The sequence below is a fragment of the Erythranthe guttata genome, chromosome 6 (assembly GCF_056151865.1).
Source record: "Erythranthe guttata isolate IM_541 chromosome 6, IM_541, whole genome shotgun sequence".
Taxonomy (NCBI): Eukaryota; Viridiplantae; Streptophyta; class Magnoliopsida; order Lamiales; family Phrymaceae; genus Erythranthe; species Erythranthe guttata.
The window spans coordinates 13140058-13151919 of record NC_142538.1 but is presented as its reverse complement, the minus strand read 5'-3'; the positions used below and the strand labels follow the sequence as shown (position 1 = coordinate 13151919).

The following is an 11862-nucleotide window of genomic DNA, read 5'->3' as shown; positions in this document are numbered from 1 at the left end:
TCTCCTTCCTCATCTATAAACCCACAAAACCTAAACATTCAAAATCATCAAAACTCAACAAATCTTACAAAGATGGCAAGTATGGAGTCAATAGACATCAAAATAGAAGAATCTACGGTGGAATAATCCAAGAAATTATGCATTTATGTGTTTTTTTAGCTAGAATATCGTTTTTCCAAAAACAATCCCGCGCAGACACAGTCGACGTGTACATGTCAAATTTTATAGGCAAAAATCGACATTGAAATGTCGATTTTGTAGTACAAAATCGACACCTTAGTGTCAAAATTTAATTGTTAGTAAATTAGTCCAAATATATTAAATTTCGACATTAAGGTGTCGAATTTATGGACATATATTCGACACCTTAATGTCGAAATTTAGTTGTTTCATATTTCGACATGTACATGTCGAATTTTATAGGTAAAAATCGACATTGAGATGTCGATTTTGGAGTACAAAATCGACACCTTAGTGTCGAAATTTAACTGTTAGCAAATTAGTCCAAAATTTACTAAATTTCGACATTAAGGTGTCGAATTTATGGACATATATTCGACACCTTAATGTCGAAATTTAGTTGTTTCATATTTCGACATGTACATGTCGAATTTTATAGGTAAAAATCGACATTGAGATGTCGATTTTGGAGTACAAAATCGACACCTTAGTGTCGAAATTTAACTGTTAGCAAATTAGTCCAAAATTTACTAAATTTCGACATTAAGGTGTCGAATTTATGGACATATATTCGACACCTTAATGTCGAAATTTAGTTGTTTCATATTTTTTTATTATTTGTTATTTGGTCTTGCATGAGCAAACAAAAGCCAATTTAATTTATGGAATCTTTTGGAATCTTTCTTTAATTTGGTCTTGCACAAGTGGAATTAGTATTGCATATAGCCGCAGCCTTTAATAAATAATAAGATAATTTTGTGAAGATCTTTTTCAGAAAGACAGTAATATCATAGTCAAGTATATTTGCTTAAGGGATACTTTGATATTAGTAAATAAATTTATTTATTACCTTGGCATTACTATTCTTGATCTTCTACTTTAAAAAACTCATCCTGGACATCAATCAAGTATACAATTTCACAGTATGTAGTCCTCAATATTTGAGTTCCTGCAAAACCCCAAATAATTAGAAGTTACATATATCCATGCTTATTAAAAAAAATTGCATCACAACAACAAATAAATTCCCATTAATATATACAAGAAGATTCGACTAGATAAATGCGATTATATAATTGCAAGGTAAATCCTTCGAAAACATAGGCCTTAAGACCTTGTTCTGTTGGAAGGTAATGCACTAGACTCTCCGAATAACACATCAAGGAGTAATAACAGTCAAATGTATCTATCTCAAATGTATCTAGCATGTGTCCATTTGTCTTCTTCTAGTCTAGAATTTTCTATTGTTAAATATATATGTAAGCATTTTGCAATGTGAAGGGTAGAACGAGAAAAGCCAATTAGAGATAAATAAAAAGATTAATTTTGAGCTCTGCCGCAGCAACTCGAGTGAAATATTTTCTTTCTAAGTTTGTCTTTGCAAACTCACATGTTCTCTCGAATTCTAGAGCAAGGTTTTGGGGCTGTTAACAAACTCCCCAATTAAACATTTTGATATTTATAGACTGAAGCAAGAAGAATAGCAAGAGTTTTGGGTTATTGGTCTTCCAACTATTAATTATTAAATATTACTCATTAATCAACATTACATTGTAACACACACGGTTATGTTCAATGAATTAAAAATGATAAAATTAAGGATTTATCATAAAACTAAGAAATAACATACGAGGAGAAGAGAACAAAGGGGAAAATATAATATATTTTATTCCATATGTTCAAGTATGTAAAATACATTACATAGTGCTCATCCACACCTTTTAGAATTTATAACAGGATTAATTAATATTACTTTGTTGTCCCTCTAATCTTTTTTTTTTTTTTTTTGAAAAAGGGTTTAGTATTACCGCTAACCACCCAAGATCGAGGGTAAAACTAATCCCTCCGATAGAAAGTTGCAATCAAAGTGAGCAATAGCATGGGCTAACAAATTCCCCGTACGCTTGACGAAATTAAAAGAACAATATTCTATATCTAGAGAAAGGCGCAAACACTCATCTAGCAATAAACTAAAGGACGACAAATCGTTTTCGCCATGTTGCAAAGCTGTGATAACTTGGAGATTGTCACCCTCAACCACCACATTTGTCCACCCTTTTTCTCGCGCCAAGAGTAGCTCCTTGAGCGCTGCCGTCGCTTCACATTCTGCAGGATGTAAGTTACCGGGTAACTTAATCACTCTCCACCAAATGCATTGACCCTCATCATTCCTCGCTACCATCCCGACGGAAAAGAAAAGATTCCCCGAAGAAACTGCTGCGTCCGTATTGATTTTAACAGCACCAACTGGCGGAGGATGCCACGTGCTCATGTGCACATGCCGTTGTGGAGAAAACTTGTGAATTTGAGCCGAACGAAATATGGCCAGGTAGTTTTTGCACCAGTCTACCAAGTCATGAGGGGTTAAGCTCGCTTGCCCTTTATATTCCTTGTTTCGTTTATCCCACGCCTTCCATGCTAAAATCATTGCAACGAGAAACTGATCTGTGTCCGTATTCTCTTTTAAACCGTCGACCAATTCCATGCAGAGGTGTGATTGAAATGGTGATAATATTCAGGTAAAAGAGACCTCCAACAGTCATCCATTCCACCGCAATTAATGATTGAGTGTAAAGCCGTTTCTTCATCCCGTTGACACCGCCCACAAAAATGTGAGAGAATTACCTTTCTACCACAAAGACTCTTATTCGTAGGCAATATATTGCTGCACGGTCTCCACAGAAACCTTAACCTTTGGTGGTACCTCAAGATTCCAGATAATATTCCACTTACAAAAGTCAGCACCACTGTTTGAACCGTTTCCCCCGCTACTTCGTTTATCTGAGGATTGGGTAGACGCAAGAATCATGTGGTAACAAGAGCGCACCGTGAACTTACCATTATTCGAGGGATTCCAGGCCCACGTGTCTCTGGACAAGCTGCTGCCCACCGGAATTTCTAAAATACGACCAACATCCACCGGCCAAAAACATGCATGTATAGTCTCTAAGTGCCACTCATTTGTCGAATTGTCTATTAGATCTGCCACTTTATTTGGAAAAGCCGAGTATATGAGTCTCTTGGTAATTATTCAAAAGTTCCCTCCATCTCGAAGCCATGGATCTGCCCAAACAGAAGTGTCGTTCCCATTTTCGATCCGTCTCCTAAGGCCCATCTTTAGAAAATGAAGAGTCTGCCAAATGCTCCGCCACGTCGTCGAAGGTCGGTAGCCTATACCCGCATCTCGGAAATTCCCATGAGGAAAATAGCGGGCTGCCATAATCTTTGAGAACAAGAGATTTGGATTTGAGAGAATTCTCCACGCTTGCTTGGTCACTAACGCCAAATTAAATGGTCTAAGGTCCCGAAAGCCCATCCCTCCTTTCTCTTTGGATTTGCACAGATCCTTCCAAGCGAGCCAATGCATCCCTTTAGTCGTTCCGTTTCCCCACCAAAACCAACGGATTGCTGCCTCGAGTTCCCTCACAAGGCCAATTGGAAGTAAGAAACAACCCATCACATATGAAGGGATCGCCTGGAGGACCGACTTGATTTGCACCTCTTTACCGGCTTTAGATAAACGCTTCTCTCCCCACCCTTCCATTTTTGCCCAGATCCGATCTCGAAGGTACGCAAAAATCTCTTTTTTCCTATAGATGCCGGCATCCCCAAATATTTGTCGTGCTGGTCAACGACACGAAAACCCAGAATTTGGTGAATAGCATTCATCTTCGATATAGATGTGGCAGGGTTGAAGTTCAACGTGGACTTTTCAAAATTGATCTCTTGCCCTGATACTCTAGCATACTTCTGCAAAATATCCTTTAGAACCCTTGCAGCTTCCTCTGTCGCCTTTCCAAAAATAAGTGTATCATCAGCAAAGGAAAGGCTAGTAACCATCGGGGCTGTTGGTGCTACCCGAACTCCATGGAAGCTTCCCTGGTCCACAGCCTTGGTGATCATGGTAGTGAGTGCCTCAGCACAACATATGAACAAAAATGGCGAGAGAGGGTCACCTTGTCGAAGACCTCTTGAGGGCTGCATGTGACCAAATTGCGAACTATTAAATAAAAAGGAGAACGAAACAGTAGATACACATAACATAACTAGGTCAATGAAACCAGTAGGAATGCCGAAACATGAAAGAATTTGCTTCAAGAAAGATCATTCGACCCGATCATATGCTTTACTAATGTCCAACTTAACAGCCATATAATTAGTTCTAGAATTAGAATTTAGTTTAATGAAATGATTTATCTCAAAAGCCACCAGAATGTTATCAGAAATAAGACGGTTTGGGACGAAAGCGGATTGAGTTGGCGAGATCATATCATCGAGGATTGTGTTCAGACGATTAGCTAGGACTTTTGACCCCATTTTATATATCACATTGCAAAGGCTAATAGGTCTATAATCCGTGATTTTCTCCGGACGTTTCACCTTAGGGATCAAAACAATATAAGTATAATTAAGAGCGGAAGGAAGCTTTTTATTGTTCAGAAAATCGAAAATACAGGAAACAACATCAGCACCAAGAATAGGCCAAAATTTCGAATAAAAGATAACCGGAAGCCCATCGATGCTAGGGGATTTAAGAGGAGCCATTTGGGATATGGCTCGTGTTACCTCAATCGAAGTGAATGGTAGGGAAAGAAGTTGACAAGCAGCTCCCAAAATTCTGTTTTCCACACTCCCCACCACCTCATTTATCTCCTCATCGCTCGGATTCTTCGATTTGAAAATGTCTTCAAAATAGTTGGAAATAATATTTTCTATCTCTGTGTCGCTGTACTGCCAACAACCTGAGGCATCTTTAAGTTTATCCACTCAGTTTATTCGATTTCGGGTAGATGCTTTGGAGTGGAAAAAGTGCGTATTCCTATCACCATCTTGAATCCATTGAACACGGCTACGTTGTCTCCATTACATATCGTTATCCTCGTAATTTTTCTCCAGTTCAGCCCTTAGCTGCCTCATCTCCGCTCTCCGAGCAGCCGTTAGTTCCAGTCCCGCTAGAGACTCTGAACGTTTTTTAATGCTTTCTATAATTTGTTGTGGTTGTCCTGCATGTATTTTCCGCCATTGAATCAATGCCACTCGACATTCATCATGTTTTCGTATGAGTGACTCTATTGGGTCCTTGCCATTACCTTCCACCCAGGATTGCTTAATCACTTCCTCACAATCATCGCGTCGGAGCCAAGTCGCCTCTAATCTACCTATTAAAAGGATATTTTTGTTCAAATAAAAAAGGGAAGAAACCACTAACTACGTTCATCATTTTATAAGTAGTATAGAGTATAGATATAAATATAGATTACAACATTTTTTCAGGATTCGTAGCTGAATTCTTCCCCTATATTTATAAAAACAAATAAATATAAGAGTCTTCATTTTCCTCTTCTTTTAACTATTTTCACATATATATATATATATATATATATATATATATATATATATATATATATATATATATATATATATATACACACAGTAAAATTACTGTCTCAAAGGTTTAAATAATTGTTGGAGACAGTAATTTAGCAGCGAAGACAGTAATATTAACTAAAATATATTTTTTAAGAAAAAACTAGTTTGAAAAAAAAAAGTCAACGCCGGAGACCGGCGGTCAACAGCGGTTGACCTGCCGGAAAAAAAAATTAGAAAAAAAATTCAACGCCGAAGACCGGCGGTCTCCAGCGGTGGCGGGTCAAAATTGGGGTCAAATTGGAATAAGGCTCAAAATTGGTTAATTGGTGAAATTTGACTAAGTTGGGTTGTAAATCATGAAATTGTAGTTGAATTAAAGTTTTAAGAAATTGGGGGTAATTTTGGTATATATAAAAGAATTATATCTATTTGCAAATAAGTTTGAATGACTTGAATTTATTTGGAAGATAAAAAAGATGGATGTCCATTTTTTAATTAAGTAGCCTTGTCATGAGCCTATTTGTCATTTACCAAAAACATTAACACATCATTACAATTATTATAATGTGATATATAATACAAGATAAACATTTTTTTATCCAAAGTCACGATTAATATAAAATTGAAAGATGATTTATTATATACTAGCAATTTTTCCCGTGCAATGCACAGACAACGGGGCAGCATTGCAAATATAAAGAAAGTTTAAATACATGTTATGAAATTACATTAAAAAAATTACACAATTACTTTTATATATAAAGATAAAAAGAATATACTAAATAAGAAAACATAAATTAATCAAATATATCACCCAGGCTTCTACAAATGTTTATACATTTTTCTATTTATTTGCTATTTGTTAGAAATAATTAACATTTCGAATATATATTAACCACAAAATAAATTGTTTACAAAGAAACTGCAATACTTAAAAAAAAAAGAGTTAAAAAAAAAAGGAAAAAAAAAAAAACTATCGGAGTGGATTAGAATTTTCATAGCCGATACGCAAATGTGATTTGTTATGAAAATCATTAGAGAAAAAAAGGCCGGAAAATAGGGGATGAAAAAAATAGTAATAATAAATTTTAAAAAACATATAAAAATATATTTATAAATTAACTAAATTATAATTAATGTTGAAATAATTATACCTTTGGAATTAATTATAATATTATGTCGAGTTTTTATACTTCAAACTGTCAAAAATACACGATTGCACTTTTACTTTGTATTCATATATCGTGATGCAATATGTATATACTTCGTATTCGACTATTTAGTTTTTATATCTGTAAAATTTCAATCTAAAAAAAATTATATAAGGGTTTCGAGTACATTTATCTTAAACTACGATTATAATTTCGATTAAAATGTACCCATAATGGCAATATTTTTTTTGAATACATACATATATGTTACATATATAATTAAATAGTAAATCTAAAATTTTACTTCAAATTTGTTGTCTTACGAGTAGCAACGGTCAAGATAATATGCAGTTTGTTTGACAAATTTTAAAAACTAGGTTTGAAAAAGGGCAAATGGCAAATAGGCCCATAACAAGGTAACTTAATTAATAGAGGAGCATTCAATTTTTTTATCTATCAAATAAATCTAGCTCATTCAAACTTATTTGCAAATAAGGAATTTTTTTTTATATATACCAAAATTACCCCCAATTCATTGAAACCCAATTCAACTCCAATTTCATGATTTACACCATAATTTAGCCCAATTTCATCAATTAACCAATTTTAACCATAATTTCAATTTTGACCCCAATTTTGACCCCCCACCATCGGAGAATGCCGGTCAGCGGCCGTTGACCACCGGTCTCCGGCATTGATTTTTTTTTTTTTTTTTTTTTTTTTTATAATTTTGTTTTTTCTTAAAAAAATATTTTAATTAATATTACTGTCGTGGCTACTAAATTACTGTCTCCAACAGTTATTTAACTGTCAGAGACAGTTATTTAACTGTTAATTGACTTCTTTTTCTTTTCCCTTCAAAAATATTTTAATTAATATTACTGTCTTGTCTGCTAAATTACTGTCTCCAGCAGTTATTTAACTGTCGGAGACAGTAACTTAAGTGTTAATTGACTTTTTTTTTTAATATTACTGTATTCGTTGCTAAATTACTGTCTCCAGCAGTTATTTAACAGTCGGAGACAGTAATTTAACTGTTAATTGACTTTTTTATTCTTAAAAGAATATTTTTAATTAATATTACTGTCTTGGCTGTCAAATTACCGTCTCCAGCAGTTATTCAACTGTCGAAGACCGTAATTTAACTGTTAATTGACTTTTTTTTTTAAATTTTTTTTTCTTAAAATAAATTATTTTAATTAATATTAATGCCTTGACTGCTAAATTACTGTCTACAACAGTAATTTAACTGTCTTAGACAGTAATATTAATAATATTACTGTTCGGAAAAATAATATTCATAATATTACTGCCCCAAACAGTACTATTACTGTTTGAGACAGTAATTTAGTAGCCAAGACAATAATATTAATTAAAATATTTTTTTCTAAGAAAAATAAAATTCGAAAAAAAAAGAGTCAACACCGTAGACCGGCGGTCAACAGTGGTTGACCGGCCGGAAAAAAGTTTCAGAAAAAAAAAGTTTAGAAAAAAAAAATAAAAATCAACGCCGAAATCTGGTCGGAAAAAAAATTCAGAAAAAAAAAATATTTTTTCAAAAATTTTTTTTTTTGGGGTTAATGTTATATATTTGTTTAAATTCGGGGTCAATGTGTAATATTAAGGAAGTTAGAACATAATGGATGAAATTGATAAGAATTATATTATGGAGGTATTTTAGACTAAAGACATGGGGATTGATTTATTTGAGCGACTGTTTTTTTGTGGACCAATATGCATTGAAGTCCCATGTGATGGGCCCTTTTGCCATTCGCCCTTTGAAATATTATCTGCGACATAAAATTTCAAATCCATACAACATTCCTTATATGGAATGTGATAAATATCATTTCTGTTTTAGTAGTACCGTTACGACTTCAAAAGCGATCTTGACCATTTTTGAGGCACAATCTTGCAAAATTCAAAACACGGAATTGGTAGTTCTTTGAGTTAGATTTTTAATCCAACTTAAATAACTAAAATTGGATGTCGCTGTGAAAAATATATACATGAACCATCCAAAAATTTGAGAAATATATACATTTATGGCATGTAATTTTTGGATAATATTTTTGCAGTTGATATTTAGGCTTATCCAAAAGACTTGCAGAAAAACATTCAATGTTCTTTCCTTATTACACTAGTAAATATTTTATGGTTTTTCCGGGGCTTAATTCCACTTTGCACCCTTGAAATATGCCATTTTGGCACTTTGCACCCTCGAAATAAATTAATAGCACTTTGCACCCTCGAAATACAATAAATCATGCATAATGCACCCCAAATGATTTTTTAAAGCTATAAAGTATAAATTTAATATTTGTAGTGATATTTTTTTAGGATGCCAAATGTCAAATATTTTTTTTTTATTCATCAATCATTTTGAAACTATAAAGTTCAAATATAAAAATACATTTCATCAACATATTTAAAAATTATATTGTTTTATCAAAATAAAATATTTTACGAAAAAAATCATTCAGCTATTACGTTATCAAGTTATCTGAAAATTATTGTTTCTTCCAAATATTTTCACCTAATATTTTACAAACAGTGACATAAAAGATCCACAATCGAATAATTCAGTGATAAAAGATTATTTTTTTTTATTTTTCTTTTGTAAGATAATGTAGTTTTTTTTAAATAATCCGGTGTAATTTTTATTTTTTCGCACTTTGTCCGCTCGAAATTAGGTTTGAGGTTCAAGAAAACAACAATTCTTTTTACTTTGTACCCCAAAAAGAAAAACACCAATGAAAAATAAAATTGCCTTTATTATTCAATTGAGGGTGCATTGTGAATGATTTATTGTGTTTTGAGGGTGCAAAGTGCTATTATTATTTTTCGAGGGTGCAAAGTGCTATTATTATTTTTCGAGGGTGCAAAGTGCCAAAATGGTATATTTCAAGGGTGCAAAGTGGAATTAAGCCGTTTTTCCGGGTACATTTTGTATAACTGATCGGATAATTATTCTATTATTTTATTTCATGGTAAATAAATCCATATATAGTAATTCAATCTAAGCTATTATGAGCAACGACCATAATTTTTAATTAGTCTTGATCTTCATTCGTGAAATTCAAAATAATTTTCAAATTAGATCATATTCAAGATGAATCTAGTTTCAAAAATCATAAAAATGTATATATGTTTTTCATTTATGGTAAGAAAATCTTTTGGTGGTTATTTTGGATAAGGTGAGAAATATAATTTTGATCACTATATATATAACTGTCCCCTCCAGAAAGGGTACCAACACACAACTATCTATTTTTCATAACTCATTTTTCAATATAAATTATGTTTAATTATTTAATTACATTAGCTATTTTATTTGTCGTAAGTACAAAATATTGTTTTTGTATGGATTCACAATCATTGAACAATTCTTTTGTTAGTGGTTTTTCACCCGCAGTAGCAACATGGTACGGAAGTCCCAATGGAGCTGGAAGTGGTAATAATAATATTAATATTTATCTTTTTTTCATGTGCAAATATTGTTATATATTTATAATTAAATATAAAAGATATATTTATTTATTTTATTGTAATTTGCAGGTGGAGCTTGTGGATTTGCAAATGATGTGGCAAATCCTCCATACAATGGTCTTATTTCTGCTGGAAACCAAAATATATTCAAACATGGACAGGGTTGTGGGAATTGTTATCAGGTTTTAATTAATATTATTTCATTTTCAAGATATAAAGATGAAATATCTTTCATAATTAATATATAATTCTAATTTATTTAAATATATTTCAGGTAAAATGCACCGAAAATCCAGCATGCTCGGGTTTCCCAATCGTTGTAACTGTCACAGATGAATGTCCTGGTACATGCAACAATGAAGCATTTCATTTTGACTTGAGTGGAAAAGCTTTCGGATATTTGGCGAAGCTCGGCCAAGCTGATAAATTACGGAATGCTGGAAGAATTAATATCCAATATCAAAGGTAATCTTGATCGATCAACCCCATTAGGGAAATTCGTAATTCGGTATGGTTAGAAATATAGTCCTCCCGGTTTGTTCCGGTACAAATTTACACGCAACAACTTTTTAAATATAGCATTTTCACCATAGAGTACTCTATTAAGAGTCTTAGACCATACTAGAGAATGAATTTATAATTCTTAAACTTTTTATATAACTAAATAACCAACGAAAAAACTTGAATTTTTTTTGCAAAATATGTCGAAAAATGTTAATTTAATTTAGTTCAAACTTATGTAATGCAAGTAAATTAAATGGGACAAATTAAAGCCCAATGGAGGAAACTTACATGACTACTAATATTATAATTTGCAATTTTCTTAAATATGTTGGTACTCCACTTTTTACAGGTCAGTGGAATCTTTATGCTCAAAATCCTGATTCAAGTAGTCATTTATTTGGGACCTCCCAAGGAGCAGGAACTGCCATCCTAACCCTTCTTGGGGGATTCCATCCACAAACACAAAGTTTATGGCTGACTGATATGGCTCATCACCATTTAGCTATTGCATTTATTTATTAGGCGAGTTTTAATGTGTTCAAATTTTGCAGGGTACCATGTAAATACAACACGGGTATAACATTCAAGATCGATACAGGCTCCAACGCTAACTATCTTGCGTTTTCGATTGAGTTTGTGGGTGGAGATGGTGATATCGGTTCGGTTGAACTATTGCCTTCAAAGCCAAAAGGTTCATTGTACATGCAAAAATCTTGGGGCTGCACTTGGAAAGTTGGAATACCCGTTGGAACAAACGGCCCTTATTCTGTAAAGCTAACTACTATTGAATCGAGAAGTACAATTATCGCAACAAATGCGATTCCCGGGAATTGGTCCCCCGGCAAATACTATCACTCGGCAGCCAATTTCTCTTAATCATGGATATATGATCAATTATTCGATCAAACATCAAGCTAGCTTTTAGATATATGTATCAATTCAAGTTGATAGATCATATATTTTCTGTCACTTGATTAGGTCATTAATCATGTTTTGACATGGAATTGTAGGTGTTTAAAGTGTTGGTTATTCTTATTTATTTTTTGTCCTCAAAAGAAAAATGTTGGTTTAATTTTGAACACTTTAAAATGATTTACAATTGGTTGTAAAAAATAAACTCTTGGGTCGTTTTTTGCAACACAATGAATGATCATGATATTGTAAACAT

At 33.0% G+C, this 11862-nt stretch overlaps 2 protein-coding genes across 2 annotated transcripts; one reads left to right on the top strand and one right to left on the bottom strand.

The window, feature by feature from the left end:
• Nucleotides 1–1990: 1990 nt before the first annotated feature.
• LOC105962666 (uncharacterized) lies at nt 1991–2665 on the bottom strand. Its single transcript, XM_012986978.1, has one exon. The coding sequence runs from the start codon at nt 2663–2665 to the stop codon at nt 1991–1993; it is 675 nt and encodes a 224-aa protein (XP_012842432.1).
• A 7802-nt stretch (nt 2666–10467) lies between these two features.
• LOC105962667 (expansin-B15) lies at nt 10468–11603 on the top strand (the record flags this gene model as incomplete). The annotated part of the gene is made up of 2 exons (XM_012986979.2): nt 10468–10655; nt 11246–11603. Coding segments are annotated over 2 exons (513 nt in total), but the record flags the coding sequence as incomplete, so codon positions are not given.
• Nucleotides 11604–11862: the final 259 nt, after the last annotated feature.

Coding starts and splice junctions, on each gene's coding strand:
- LOC105962666 (XM_012986978.1), bottom strand. CDS start 2,665: ATGGAATTGGTCGACGGTTTAAAAGAGAATACGGACACAGATCAGTTT.